We start from the raw sequence: 15,392 nt of genomic DNA, 5'->3' as shown, positions 1-15,392 counted from the left end.
GCTCTGCCTGCCACTGCCCTCGTGGCAGGGAGTCAGTGACAGCTACGGAGAAACGCAGCAGGCTGGCCTGGTCGTCGTCCTCAAAGCACCGTGATGTGTTAACATGAACGACTCGTGTTTTATTCTTGTTCCACCACAGGCAGCGTCTCCTCCCGGGGCCCCGAGCATCCCGGCCTGACGCCGAGTCAGAGGAGCATGGGAAAGCCTCTCAGGTAGTGCCCCCCGCAAGCGCCTCCTTCACAGCGTTCTAACCCTCGCAAGCACCTCCTTCACAGCGTTCTAACCCCCACCAGCACCTTCTTCACAGCGTTCTAACCCCCACCAGCGCCTTCTTCACAGCGTTCTAACCCCTGCCAGCACCTCCTTCACAGCGTTCTAACCCCTGCCAGCACCTCCTTCACAGCGTTCTAACCCCCGCCAGCACCTCCTTCACAGCGTTCTAACCCCCACAAGCACCTCCTTCACAGCGTTCTAACCCCCACAAGCACCTCCTTCACAGCGTTCTAACCCCCACCAGCACCTTCTTCACAGCGTTCTAACCCCCACCAGCGCCTTCTTCACAGCGTTCTAACCCCTGCCAGCACCTCCTTCACAGCGTTCTAACCCCCGCCAGCACCTCCTTCACAGCGTTCTAACCCCCACAAGCACCTCCTTCACAGCGTTCTAACCCCCACAAGCACCTCCTTCACAGCGTTCTAACCCCCACCAGCACCTTCTTCACAGCGTTCTAACCCCCACCAGCGCCTTCTTCACAGCGTTCTAACCCCCACCAGCACCTCCTTCACAGCGTTCTAACCCCCACAAGCACCTCCTTCACAGCGTTCTAACCCCCACAAGCACCTCCTTCACAGCGTTCTAACCCCCACAAGCACCTCCTTCACAGCGTTCTAACCCCCACAAGCACCTCCTTCACAGCGTTCTAACCCCCACAAGCACCTCCTTCACAGCGTTCTAACCCCCACAAGCGCCTTCTTCACAGCGTTCTAACCCCCACCAGCGCCTTCTTCACAGCGTTCTAACCCCCACCAGCACCTTCTTCACAGCGTTCTAACCCCCACCAGCGCCTTCTTCACAGCGTTCTAACCCCCACCAGCGCCTCCTTCACAGCGTTCTAACCCCCACAAGCGCCTCCTTCACAGCGTTCTAACCCCCACAAGCACCTCCTTCACAGCGTTCTAACCCCCACAAGCACCTCCTTCACAGCGTTCTAACCCCCACCAGCACCTTCTTCACAGCGTTCTAACCCCCACCAGCGCCTTCTTCACAGCGTTCTAACCCCCGCCAGCACCTCCTTCACAGCGTTCTAACCCCCGCCAGCACCTCCTTCACAGCGTTCTAACCCCCACAAGCACCTCCTTCACAGCGTTCTAACCCCCACAAGCACCTCCTTCACAGCGTTCTAACCCCCACAAGCACCTCCTTCACAGCGTTCTAACCCCCACAAGCACCTCCTTCACAGCGTTCTAACCCCCACAAGCACCTCCTTCACAGCGTTCTAACCCCCACAAGCGCCTTCTTCACAGCGTTCTAACCCCCACAAGCGCCTTCTTCACAGCGTTTTAAAGGAAATTGTCAGCAAAATAAAACTGCTCATCATCCCACTCACCAGAATTACTGCTAAAAGTTTAATATGTTGCTTTTCATCCCTGTTTTTACATGCTTTGAGTCAGGTTTTGTTGTATATACTACTTTAGAGTTTGCTTTTTTTTTTAGCCGGAGTCTCACTCTTTGTTGCCCAGGCTGGAGTGCAGTAGCACGATCTTGGCTCACCGCAACCTCCGCCTCCCGGGTTCAAGTGATTCTCCTGCCTCAGCCTCCTGAGTAGCTGGGATTACAGACATGCACCACCACACTCGGCTAATTTTGTATTTTTAGTAGAGACGGGGTTTCACCATGTTGATCAGGCTGGTCTCGAACTCCCGACCTCAGGTGATCTGCCTGCCTCGGCCTCCCAAGGTGCTGGGATTACAGGCATGAGCCACCATGCCCGGCCAGGAGTTTGCTTTTTTGAAGCTAAGATATAATGTAGGCATTTGCCCTGTTGCTAAAAACTTCAAAAGTACCACGTGGTGACTGCGTGCTGTTCTACCACAGGAATAGGCCGTGGGTCAGCGGGCGTCTTCTATAAAGGGCAGGTAGTAAATATGTTTGGTTTTTGGGGCAGCTGCTCAGCTCCACCTCTGTATTGAGAAGGCCGGGGCAGGCAGTGTGTAAATTAATGGGTGTGGCTGGGTTCCAGTAAAACTTTATTTACAAAAACAGGTGGCAGGCTGGACTCAGCCCCAGCCCCGGAACAGACCACAGTTCACCTCCCCCTGCTCTTCTCAGACCTCTGGGTGGCCTCCCACTCCGTCTGCTGCATATTTAAGCACACACCGACATCTCTGTCAACCGAACTCATGTGTTCAAAGGTCCGGTGGTCTCGCTAAAAGGCAGACCCTCCCATGTCAGCCCCCCAGAGCCCTTGAGTGGCTTTTGATGCCTGCGGTCCAGTCCGCCCCTGGCTGCCTGCAGGCCTCAGCGTTCTCTCACGCCCCCACCTCCCATCCCCGCTGGCCTGGGTTGTCGACCCTCCCGGGTGCCCACGGGCCCTGCAGCATCGGTCCACATCTTCTGCTGGCCGCCGGGCGGGGGTGTGCGTGCTGCTCCGAGGTACTCAGAGATGCCTTTGAATCCAGGCCTTTAAAACCACAAAACGGTCAGTGCTGTAACTGTCGTGTCACCAGAGATGCTCCGAGCATTCATGATGTTGTGTTTCTTGAATTTATTAGGATTCCACCTCTGCAAATTCCCTACAAGGGACCCCCACTAACGCCAACACCACAGTTACCAGGGAGAGCAGGAAGAGGGGACTCTCCAAGCTTCGGGGGCTCCCAGGCCAGGCTGCCCCCCCGGCCGCCCATCAGCATCTCCAGCCTGCTGCAGAGGCAGTGTTTAGGCAAGTGCTCAGCCAGCCTCAGGAAGAAAATGCTTTTGGGAAACTGCGTGTGTAAAGAAGCTCTTTAACTGAGTGTGTGCCAAGGGCAGACATGGAGCTCTAAACCTTCTCAAGAGTTGTGTTTCTGAGTTTTGCCTTAGTTGTTCAGAAACGCAGTAACGTTCACTTTTATATTCATTGTGAATTTCCAAAATTATGACTTAAACATATTGATAATACTCTGAAAATACTAAGATGACATCTGAATTTTTTAAAATACACATTTTAGTGAATAAACTCTTCTCCCCAGCTTATTTTTTGTATGTAACATGTGCACCCTCATTTTCCTCAACAGTGTGAAGTTTTGAAGTCATTTCAAAGACAAAGTTGATGTGTTTTTACCACGACTTCCATGCCTCCTGCGGGACCTGCTCACCTTGGGGCAGTGACACCTGAAAGATGAGCACCCAGCCACCCGCTCTGCCCACTTCCAGTCCTCCAGCCTTCGTGCCCACCAGCATGTGTACGTTAGACAGCCAGTGCGACTGTACTTTCCCTCTTGTTGAAATAATTAAGTAAGGTAGTCGCATAAAGTATTTTTCTGATTATCAGGGCTAGCATATATGTGATATGTTTGCAACTTGGAACTTCCTTAAAATGTTGATGCTGGAGGCAAAACGAACACCTGCCTGTTGATTTCCTGTTAGAAGGTTCCGGCTGCAGCTCGCGGCGGAGACAGGTCTGCTGTGGGGTGCGCACGCAGCGTGGGTCGGCGCCGCCACATCCTGCGTTAGGTGATTACTACGCATTCTGGTCACACAGTACTCACAGCTGGCCTGTGATGCCGGCTTCAGCGGATGAATCTCTGTCAGGTCCAGAGATGAATTCCGGGCCTGAGCTCACCCTGCAGATGCGGCCTGTGTGGGTGGAGCCTCCTCATCCGTCAGGAGGGTGGGGTCTCCTGCAGGAGACGCCCCTGTGCACGTGGCTCCCAGAGAGTCTCAGACCCACGTCTCTCCCGCCAGCCGGGAACACACAGGGTTGGAAAAGAGGCTTATGGGGTTAGTTCTAATCTTTTAGTTTGCATTTACCTAAAAAGTGTCAAAGAACTTTGTTATCTCACTCGAGTTAACCGAGTTAACAGCAGCCGGCCGCCACGTGAAGCAGGAGAATCCTCACCTTCACTGCAGGCGGAGCTGAGGCACTGCCGGGCTGCACACAGAGACTTTATTTCAGGCGAGGCGTCCCTGCCTTCACAGCAGCCTCCCAGGCGCCTCCCCTGGGCCCTCCAGATGCCAGGATGCCTGGGCTGCTGGACAGAGGGTGCCCATGTTCTTCTGGAAGTCATGGCATTCATGGCTGTCCCGGATTGACTGTCCCCTCTGGGAGCTGATTATCCCCTCTGCCGGGAGCTGACTGTCCCCTCTGCCGGGAGCTGACTGTCCCCTCTGCCGGGAGCTGACTGTCCCCTCTGCCGGGAGCTGACTGTCCCTTCCAGGAGCTGACTGTTCCCTCCGGGAGCTGACTGTCCCTTCCAGGAGCTGACTTTCCCCTCCGGGAGCTGACTGTCCCCTCCGGCAGCTGACTGTCCCCTCTGGCAGCTGACTGTCCCCTCTGGCAGCTGACTGTCCCCTCTGGGAGCTGACTGTCCCCTCTGCCAGCAGCTGACTATCCCCTCTGCTGGGAGCTGGCTGTTCCCTCTGTGAGTTGACTGTCCCCTCCGGGAGCTGACTTTCCCCTCCGGGAGCTGACTGTCCCCTCTGCCGGGAGCTGACTGTCCCCGCTGCTGGGAGCTGACTGTCCCCTCCGGGAGCTATCCCTTCTGGGAGCTGACTGTCCCCTCTGCCGGGAGCTGACTGTCCCCTCTATGAGCTGACTATCCCCTCTGGGAGCTGACTGTCCCCTCTATGAGCTGACTATCCCCTCTGGGAGCTGACTGTCCCCTCCGGGAGCTGACTATCCGCTCTACCGGGAGCTGATTGTCCCCTCCAGGAGCTGACTGTCCCCTCCGGGAGCTGACTGTCCCTTCTGGGAGCTGACTGTCCCCTCCGGGAGCTGACTGTGCTCCAGAAACTCGTGCTGAAATCAGATATGCAAAAATCTTGTAGTAGCGTGCATGTTCTAAGTTGGTTTCATTCCCAGAAATTTCAAAACGTAAAATCATGAATCAAATTATGGCACTGGTGCTGCATTCCCTGTATGTGCTATGTGATATGTGCATGCGGGCTTCACACGTCCAGCTGCAGGCTACATGTGAAATACAAGCGGTAGGAATCGCTTCTCTTCCCGCAGCTGCCGTTCTCACGGTTTACCTCGCAGGGCTCAGCTCAGTCTGCAGCGGGCCGCCTTGGTTCTGGCAGGTGGACTTGCTGGAGCTGATCCTGCAAAGGAACGTGGCCGGGGCCGTCCTCATGCCGTCCTCATGGTGTTCCTTAGGGGACTTCTTTGAAAACTTTGCCAAGAAATATTGCCCCGGGGCTGCCCGCCACTGCCTCACCCTCTCTCCAGGCAGCCCCGGGCCCTTCTGTCTGGGGGCTGATGAGTGGTCCCTGATTTTAAAATTGCAGTTTCTTCCATCACTTCACCTTTCTAGACATAAACTTGAAGCCATACTTGTAGCATTTCCTGTTCTTTATTGTTGTTGTTTTTCATAGTTGAGCCTGCATTTGGCCAGGGTCCACCCTGCAGCACCTGGTTCTGTCCAGACATTCGCTAGGGGCAGCCCTTGCGCCTCGATTTGCCACTGGCCCACCTCAGCACACCTTTCCTTCTTTTCCAGTGATTGTCACCAGAAAAGGCACAATTTAGTAAAACATCCAGACAGTGGCACAAGCTTACTCCGTGGATGGAGGCGACAGACAGCACTGCCGAGGCGGAACTCCCGCCTGTCCTTATGCAGTGCATGAAAGCCCACGTTCAGCCCAGGAACAGCAGCGCAGGGCCTGAGGGATGATGTGTGAAGGCACGAGCTGTGTGAAACAAGACTGTGAAAGCCCAGGGCCAGCCGTGGGGTCATGATGGAGCAGCAGAGACTGGCAGGGGGGCAGGACCATGGAGGGGCAGTGCCCTCAGCTCTTCATGCGCGTCCTGGGCTAGAAGTGGGCGGCACCTTTTCTGCAGGCTCTGCCACTCCCACGTGTGGGTGTACAGCAGCCAAGCCTTTCCCCCACCCCCCACCGCCCGCTGTGAGTTGTCCTGCCCGGTGGTGTCTCGTGGGCTGTGCTGCAGGCAGTGGGGGGGCTGCCTCCACCACTCGCGGTGCAGCTGTGATTCAGGGCCAAGACATAACCTTGGGCTGAGTCCCCCACCGCTGTGCAGCCTCAGGCATCATCCCTCAGGCCCTGCGCTGCTGTGAGGACAGGTGGGAGTTCCGCCTCGGCAGTGCTATCCATCGGCTCTATCCACAGAATAGCTTTGTGCCACTGTCTGGATGTTTTACTAAATTTTGCCTTTTTTGGTGAAAAAAATGGTTCCCTGCTGTATTAGTCTGTTCTCACGCTGCTAATAAAGACATACCTGACTGAGACGGGATAGTTCATAAAGGAAAAAGATCAAATGGACTCACAGCCCCACATGGCTGGGGAGGCCTCACAGTCATGGTGGAAGGCAAAGAAGGAGCAAAGGCACATCTTACATGGCGGCAGGCAGAGAGTGTGCGCAGGGAACTGCTCCTATAAAACCATCAGATCCCATGAGACTTACTCTCGTGAGACCAGCATGGGAAAGACCCGCCCACATGATTCAGTTACCTCCCATCGGGTCCCTTCCACAATGTAGGAATTGTGGGAGCCACAGTTCAAGATGAGATTTGGGTGAGGACACAGCCAAACCACATCACCTGCCCGTCCAAGCACCAAGTCCACCGTTCAAGATGAGACTGGGTGGGGACACAGCCAAACCACATCACCTGCCTAAGCACCACATCCATCTCATCAACCAGCACAGCAAGGCCCTCGTGGTGACAGCATAGGGAGGCAGTTGCCAACAAGACATGTGGTTTGAGCTCTGTGTGTGTGTTACGGGAAGTCCGGAAGTGCCAGGGGAGTGGACACATTGCTCATTGTGATTTTTATTTTCTCACTAAGCTTCTGAGTTTTGAGGGAAAAAATATTTGAGACTAAAACTAATGTTTATAGACAGATGTCATTATTGCTGGGTGGGATTTGGAGGAAATGCTGGAGAAGGAACTCTGCCAGAAGGAAGGAAGCCATTCACTGGACTGATTAGTGCAGACGGACTCCATGAGTTCACACAGCATTCTTCAGGAAAATAATGTGATGTTAGCTCAACTTGACCACATTTTGTTTCCTTCAGGATGTTTGCCACTAATAATGCTGTTCTCTGCAAATTAAATGAAAAAATGGTCATTTTGCTGGCAGTGTGAGAATGTTTAGTTTCATAGCTGGTTAACAAACATAGGCAAAACACTTCCGGGTTAACAGTGGCTTCAGCCACATTTCCATCCATTCCCGTCCGAGCGACCCGCAGCCTCTGCAGCAGTGCTGGCCGGCAACACTAGAGGGCACTAGACCAAGGGGGCCTGAGCGGTGCCCGCGCCCGGCTGGGTTTGTTCCCGCAGGAAAGCGTCTGTTTAGTGCCGCCCGCTGAGTGTGAAAGCGTTGAGCAACTCAGCAAAGCGACGACCTGGGCTGATGAGGCAGGATTGGGAGTGCGTGAAGGCAGTGCCCAGCAGGCACAGCCAGCGCTCGTGCCGTGCCACCCGCCAGCTGCCTGGCTTATCCACAACCAGGGAAGCAGCGGGGCATCCTCAAGCTGCTCTGTGTGGGGTGCTCTCTGTGAAACAGCAGCAGCAAACCCAGAAGCCGAGGTTAGACACTCAGCATTCGAGGAAAGAACGCAGAGGCGGAGGCCGCGGCGCTCAGAAACTGCCGTATTTAGAGATCACGCGGAGCCATAGGGTAAGTCTTTAGACTGGATTCTTGTTTCTACAAGTAGTGCAGACCCCCACCATGGTCCTTCAGAAGCAAATGCACAGCGTGGACGTAAAACGATGAGACCAACTGTGAACTTCTCAGGGTGGCTTCACAGCCTGGGCTGTGCTTTACGATGCATTATATTCAAATGTGCCCAGTGATGTGATTTGCACCTAATCCATTGACGGGTAATCAGCATTTTACTCCAGTAGGTACTAAATCAATATTTGACTATTTCTCCACCATCATGGCTCCCGATTCCTCGTGGCCCCAACTGTGGCAGACACCTGGAGATGGAGTGGCTGAGGGGCGTCCCCAGGCCTCTCCCCAGGTGCTGGGCCCAGCCTCCACCTTCAGGCGCTCCCCCACTCATAGCACAGCACCTTCTAGACCTGTTTCTGGTCTTTCAGAATTCCTATTTTGTTGGACTGAGGTCCTTTGTTTTGATTTTAATAAAAATGGGGTCACACTTAGCCTGACCAACATGGCAAAACCCCGTCTCTACTAAAAATACAAAAATTAGCCAGGCGTGGGTGGCACACACCTGGAATCCCAGCTACCTGAGAGGCTAAGATGGGAGAATCACTTGAACCTGGGAGGCAGAGGTTGCAGTGAGCCAAGATCACGCCACTGCACTCCAGCCTGGGCAACAGAGTGAGACTCTGTCTCAAAAAAAAAGGGGGGGGTCACACTTGAGGTTGTTCCATGGACTGGCCCCTTTGTTTGGCGTGAGCTCTTGTAGCTGACTCACAGAAGTGAACCACGACTGCGTGTTCTGCTCTGAGAGGCACCGCGGCTTCCTCTCTTCCCGTCACGGACAGCGCAGCCGTGAGCACCACTGCATCGCCCTCAGCGACGAGCCAAGCCCGGGGGTCCTCCTGGGCCGCATCTCCTGCCGGGCGCCAGCCTCCTCCGCCCCTTCGGCACTCACCAGCCAAGCTGCAAGGGGCACACTGAGGAGCAGACAGGCAGCGCTTCCATATCAGTGCCATGCCCAGCACCCTGACGGAACACGTGACCGAGGACACAGGTGCAGGAGGAGGCAGGGGACTAAGACCCTGAGCAAGTCATGAGCAGGCAGCACCCTAAGACACTGTCCCAGGACAGCCAGGAGGTGAGCAAGGCTGAGGGAGGGGAGCAGAAGGCCAGTCTCAGTGCTGGGGACTGTGTAGGACCCAGGCGCCTGGGGTGAGGGGGTGCTAGGGCTGGAGGGGAGAGGAGAGGTTGGGAGGTCTGGAGGGGCAAGGATGACTAGGGTTCCAATGATTCCCCTGATGAGTTCTGCCAGTCCTGACAGGACGGGGTTGGGGGATCAAGGCTCAGAGCTGCCACAGAGGAGGGCGTCAGTGAGGAGATGGATTTGAGCATCGCCTGCCTGAGTGGTGGGACAGAGAGCCAGGATCTGTGGCCACAGGGGAGGCCAGGGCCCCGGGACCCTGGGCAGGAGCTGCTGGCTGTGCTGGGGGGCAGTGAAGGAGAAGAGGGCAGGAAACCCAAGGGAAGCTGAGTGACAGGGTTTGGCTGTGTCCCCACACAAATCTCACCTTGAATTGTACTCTCCATAGTCCCCACGTATCAAGGGCGGGAGCAGGTGGAGGTGCCTGGATCATGGGGTGGCTCCCCCATGCTGTTCTTGCAATACTGAGTGAGTCTCATGAGATCTGATGGTTTCATCAGCGTCTGGTACTTCCCCTGCTTGCACTCACTCCGTCCCGCCGCCCTGTGAAGAAGGGACCTGCTTCTCCTTTGCCTTCCACCATGACTGTAGGTTTCCTGAGGCCTCCTCAGCCATGCTCAACTGTGAGTCAATTAAACCTCTTTCTTGTATAAATTACCCAGTCTTGGGCAGTTCTTTATAGCAGTGTGGGAACGGACTAATACGCCGAGGAAGGGCATGAGTGATTCCTCGGCCCAGCCAAGATGGGGAAGGGCGGCAGGTGAGAGGCTGAGGGGAGGGGCAGAGCTGGAGCCGAGTTGGGGGCAAGTCAGGGACAGGCACAGAAGGGGACAGTAGCCAGTGCCACTGGGCTAGGACCTCTGGGGGTCTCTCCTGCAGCTCAAGAGACTGACGTGTGGAGAGCCATGGCCAGGCTTGGTTGAGAAAGTCACTCACTACAAAGCAGAAGCAGCCACGTGTGGCTGGAGTGGCCAGCGCAGGGCCCCCAGTACGGGAGAGTGGGTATCCGGCCACATCCGAACCTCTGCCCCACATACAGCCTCCCACAGGGACCCTCCAGGAGGCCCCTGTGTGGGCGCCTCCCACCGGATACGCGGAGAGGCAAAAGGTTCCTCGTGCCCTGTGCTCGGGGCAGCCCATCAGTCTCACTGTGCTGCAGCCGCCTGACGCAGGTGCATGCTCTGAAGGCAGATGAGCCCACAGGAGCTCCTGCAGCAGGCTGGGCGTCTGTCCGGAGCACTCTGGGTGTGCTTCCATTTCTAATAGGAGCGAGTTCATATTCAGGTCGCTCGGGCCGGCACGAAGCCCCAGGGGTAACAGATGCTCCCCACGGACGCTGGGGCCCCGCCCTCGGGATGGCCTTCCCTTTCCTCGCCCTGAACAGTTTTCACCACCACCACCACCCTTTCCAGCCTTCTTCACCTAAATCATCACCAAAGCATGCTGGGTACTTCTTGGAAAGAGACCGGCCTTCCTGAGTGAGGGTCTCGCTCCGCATCGGATCAGGTGGCTTTCCCGAGGCCGAGTGCCCACTGCACACTGTGGCGGCCGGCTGGGCCTGGCCTTCCTTGGCAGCCAGCTCGAGGAGTGCGGCTGGCTGGCATCCAGCAGAAGTCTCATTCTTAGCTTTAAAATCTCCATGGATGAATAGTGTAAAGCAAAGTATTGGTTTACAATAGCTAGATGTGTTTATCGAAAGTGAAAGAATTTCCAGCTAGCACTATTTTCCCAACTGCAGCAAAGTCAACACCGGCAGGCTGCCGAGAGGGGGTGACAATTTGACCTTTGCGAAGTTGGCGCTGCCAGGACACAGCATCTGCAGTGGGGCTGCCCTCCCCTGGGCCTGGCGTTGGGAACCCAGGAGCAGGTGAGGTGTCCTAGGTAAGGGGGTGGGTGGTGCAGCAAACAGGCTGCCTGGAGGGAGTGGAGAGCCCTGGGCTTCCACCACCAGCCGCGACAGACAGAATTTTATTGAAAGAACAATCCAGAAAGCCCCCAGAACTGACAGGAAGGCCAGGGAGAAGCCAGGCTCAGGAAGTGGGCAGGCTGGAAGGAGATGGGTCCGGCCACACCTGCGGACCTGTCACGGTGGTGTGCAGGTGCAGGACCTGCCCCTGCAGCCTGGGCTCCGCCTGGATGCTCGCGACCTCCGAGAGACACCCAAATCCCCGCACCCGGGCCTGAGTCGCCTCAGCGGTTCCCGCGCCTCCGCATGGACCTCCAGGCAGGTGTGCCCACCCACTGCAAGGCGGGAGGAGCCGCGTGCACCTCGCCAGCTCCCGGGTGGCACCCTGACACTGACCTGACCTGGACCCCCAAATCAAGGGGAGTTGGGGCCGGGCAGCCTGAAGGCGCAGAGCCCCCTCCCCAGGCACAAGCTTGGTTGCCAGGAAGCCTCTGCTGCCGCTCTGGAGAGGATGAAAATGCGTTCAAACCCAAGCAACTATAAACACGAAGAAAGGTTTTGAACACGTTTTGTTTTCAGACTAAGAGGAAATTCCTAAAATTCTTCGGTGGTAAAACCAAGACTGCACACCGAATTCACATTGGAGCGGGGCTAGGGAGGCATGGCTCCGGAAGGGCTCGGGAAGGGCTCGGGAAGGGCTGAGGAGAGCTCGGGAAGGGCTCGGGGAGGGCTGGGGAAAGGCTCGGGAAGGCTCGGGAAGGGCTCGGGAAGGGCTCGGGGATGGCTCGGGGGTGGGTGCTGGGGAAGGGCTCTGGGAGGGCTGGGGAGGGGCTCTGGGAGGGCTGGGGAAGGGCTCTGGGAGGGCTGGGGAGGGGCTCTGGGAGGGCTGGGGAGGGGCTCTGGGAGGGCTGGGGAGGGGCTCTGGGAGGGCTGGGGAGGGGCTCTGGGAGGGCTGGGGAAGGGCTCTGGGAGGGCTCGGGGAGGGCTCGGGGAAGGCTCGGTGAGGGTTCCGGAAGGGCTCGGGAAGGGTTCGGGGAGGGCTCGGGGAGGACTCGGGGAGGGCTCGGGGAGGACTCGGGGAGGGCTTGGGAAGGGCTGGGGAAGGGGTCGGGGAGGGCTGGGGGTTGCTGGGGAAGGGCTCGGAGGCGGAGGGCACCAGGCACTGAGCCTCGCAAAGGCGGCCAATTTCCTGAGAGCCTCCCTCGAGAGGCAGCTCGGCGGGCACACCCCCCCCCCCCCCGCCAGAGTCCGAACTCCAGATCTCACCACTGTCTTTGCACACCCTTCTCTGAAGCCCTGGAGAGGCCCCCATGTCCCCGCAGAGGGGTGACCAGTATTGCAGACGCAGCGCACGGAAGAGCGCCCAGCCAGCTCTGGCACCCGCCCTGGCCAGTGCTGTGCCCGTTCATACCGGGTCTGCTCAGGGCCCCCCTCCACCCACACCCCCATCAATAGAGCCTTTTGTGACTTTCAGCTGGGAAAGAATTCCACACTTAAAGAAAAGTTAACGATATTAGCGTTGATGCCAGAACCCGGCTGCCCTAACACGGATTCCCCCGCTGTTGATGGCTTGTCTGTTTGCTTTGTCGTGTGGGCTGCACACACCCACAGTCGTGTACAGGACTCCGGTCGTTCCTGGGATTGGCCCTGCTCTTGGCCTGCCACAGACGCGTGGCCACCTTGGCCGTGATGCCAGGACGGGGCAGGTACCTGCTGCAGAGACGGACGTTCCCACCCCGACTTTCTCCTGGCCTCAAGTGGCTGGGGCTGCTGGGCAGCGTCCTTCCTGGCCACGCCAGGCTGAGAGCAGTGCAGAGCCAGGACCCCAGGGGCCAGGACCAGCAGTTTCCACCCGTATAGGGAAGGGAGGCCATTGCCATTATCACCAGGGTCTCCACAGGCACCAGGGTGAGGATGACCAGAGCCATTGGAAATCAGACAAAGCCTGGAATCTTGGGGGAAGCAGAGGCCACCCCTGGCCTGCACTGTGGGGAGGGGCTCAGAGCTGAGATGCCTCTCAGGGCCACTGTTCCTCGGGCCAGGCTCATTCAGACACATGGCTGGGTCTGATCACAGTCTCAGGCGATGGGCATGGGGCAGGGGTCTGAGGCTGGGAACAGACACTCAGCCCCTCTCCGAGTCTGGCAGGAGGGCAGCTCAGGAGCTGGCCTGGGCCAGTGGCTGCCCCCAGGCAGGGCCAGGTGATTCCGGAGGCAGCAACAGATGTTCTCCAAAGCTGCCTCTGAGACAGGACCAGGGCTACAGGGTTCATCCCTCATTTTTCCAAATGCAGTAGACTCAAATCTTCACCATATTTACTTGGAAAACTGCTTTCACAAGAGCCCGTATGACCGCAGGAACAGAAAAACACCCATGGCAGTGAGGATGCTTTGGCGGAACCCGCCAGGTGGCCCCACCAGGGCTCACAGCGCAGGAGTTGCCTTAAACAGGGCAGCTCCAGCTCCAGCAGAGCAGAGGACACCCCAGCTCCGTTCCCAGTCGTCCAGGCAGCAGAAAGCAACACAGGACCTGGCTCCGTCCTCACGGAACATGTGGGCTGGGAAGGCCTCACATGCCTGGCAAGGGGCTGGGGCTCCCCAGGACCTTCAGAGCACCAGGCACCTACTCTGGCAGCTGGGGAGAGTAGGACTTATGGGACCTTCATCTACTCCAGACCCTCAGAGCTGCGTTTTCCCCAAGGGAAGGGAAACGTGGCTGCAGGAACTCAGGAGGGCTGGAAAGAATGTGGTTCTTGGACTTACGGACCTTCAGAAACCTCAGGAATCCAGTCTCAGGAAATGTCTTTTCTGCCCTCATAGAAACACTGAGAAATGTGGCCTTAAGCCCGATGGAGCCCGGGGCTGCCTGCGATCAGGCACCGGAGGGCTCGGACCTGCAACTAGGGTGGGTTGGGGGGCTTGGCGCCAGAACACCAGGATGAGAGGGGCCGGGCTCAGCGCAGCTCAGCGCCTCCTGGGACCACGTGGTGGCTGGTTCAATTCACGTGAGGCTTGGAGAGCAGGGTTTAAGAGGATCCCTCAAACCAAGCAAGAGAGCAGAGGGAGTACTGCGGAGCCAGGGCCAGCAGTCTGCGTTCAGAGCAGCCCTGCTCCCGGCCACCCCGTTCCGGCTGCCTCTCCCGCCCCCAGGTCCCTGCCCCCTGCTCTGCCGTCCCTGCCCGGCTGCAGCTCACCCCAGGCCCGTCCGGGATGGAAGGGGAGGCCCTGGGCTGGGGCGGGGGGCGTCCGTGAGTCAGCAAGTGACCAAGCAGGGGTTGCGTCACCTCGATGCCTCGCACGCCTCCCTGCAGAGGGTCCCGCGGCTGACTCAGGAAGGGGATGAGTGATGGGTGTGAGTCATCACTCGCGGAGCCAGTGGTCACTGGAGGTGTCCAAACACAGACTGTCAGTGTTGGAATTGGCAGGAGCTGTGGGGATGGACACGCTCAGTCTGTGGCTGCAGTCGGGGAAACCAAGGCCCTGCTCCCCATGCAGCCTGCACACCGCACACAGGAAGCCTGCCTCTCCTGGACAAGGTCCTCCACAGCTCCCTTTGTCCTCAGTATGTGGACCCTTTGGGGTGTGGCCCAGCCCCTCCTGACCCCTTAGGGCACACCCCAGCCACAAAGCACCACACGCGGCCACCCGGGTCTCAGGCAGCCTGGGAAATGTGTGTGTACATCACTGCTCTGTGCCAGTAGACACGTGTGTGCGCATGCATGTTGGTGTGCAGATGTGTGTATGCATGCATATGTGTGCATGTAGGTGTGTACGTGTATGTGTGCATGTAGGTGTATGTAGGTGGTGTATGTAGGTGTGTGTATGTGCATGTGTATATATGTGTGCACTCATGTATATGGGGTGTGCATGTGGGTGTATGTGTATATGTGTGCCTGTGTGTGCATGTAAGGGTGGGTGTGTGTGTGTCAGTGTGCAGGGGTGGGGGGTGTGCATGTGTGTTGGTGTGCGGGGGTGGGTGGGTATGCGTGTGTGGGTAGGTGTGCGGTGGTGGGTGTGTGTGTCAGTGTGCGGGTGTGGGTGTGGGTGTGCAGGGGTGGGGGCTGTGGGTGTGTGGGTGTGTGGGTGTGGGTGTGTCAGTGTGCAGGGGTTGGGGGTGTGCGTGTGTGTGTCAGTGTGCAGGGGTGGGTGGGTGTGTGTCGTGCAGATGTGTGTCAGTGTGTGGGGGTCGGTGTGTGTGTGTCTGTGCGGGGGTGGGTGTGTGTGTCGGTGTGGGGTGGGTGTGTGGGTAGGTTGTGTGTGTCGGTGTGCGGGGTTGGGTGTGTCAGTGTGCAGGGGTGTCAGTGTGTGGGGTGGGTGTGTGTCAGTGTGCAGAGGTGAGTGGGTGGGTGTGTGTCAGTGTTTGGGGGTGGGTTGTGTGTGTCGGTGTGCGGGGGTGGGTGGGTGTGTGTCGGTGTGTGGGGTGGGTGGGTGTGTGGGTAGGTGTGTGTCGGTGTGCGGG

General features: G+C 57.6%; 1 protein-coding gene across 4 annotated transcripts in view; it reads left to right on the top strand.

The window, feature by feature from the left end:
• RNF212 (ring finger protein 212) overlaps window positions 1–5,092 on the top strand; it is a 64,036-nt gene extending 58,944 nt beyond the window's left edge. For 3 of the 4 annotated variants that reach the window (XM_016952718.4, XM_016952722.4, XM_054683677.2), the window contains 3 exons: window positions 140–212; window positions 2,772–2,938; window positions 3,273–5,092. In XM_016952718.4, coding sequence (XP_016808207.1) covers window positions 140–212; window positions 2,772–2,938; window positions 3,273–3,277 — 245 coding nt within the window. In that variant the 3' untranslated portion in view covers window positions 3,278–5,092. Of the gene's footprint in view, window positions 1–139; window positions 213–2,771; window positions 2,939–3,272 lie in introns of those variants that run through there. The other variant, XM_024355953.3, reaches the window with a different exon arrangement.
• Window positions 5,093–15,392: the final 10,300 nt, after the last annotated feature.

Source organism: Pan troglodytes, chromosome 3 (genome assembly GCF_028858775.2).
Source record: "Pan troglodytes isolate AG18354 chromosome 3, NHGRI_mPanTro3-v2.0_pri, whole genome shotgun sequence".
Classification (NCBI taxonomy): Eukaryota; Metazoa; Chordata; class Mammalia; order Primates; family Hominidae; genus Pan; species Pan troglodytes.
This window is presented reverse-complemented; position numbering and strand designations above follow the sequence as displayed.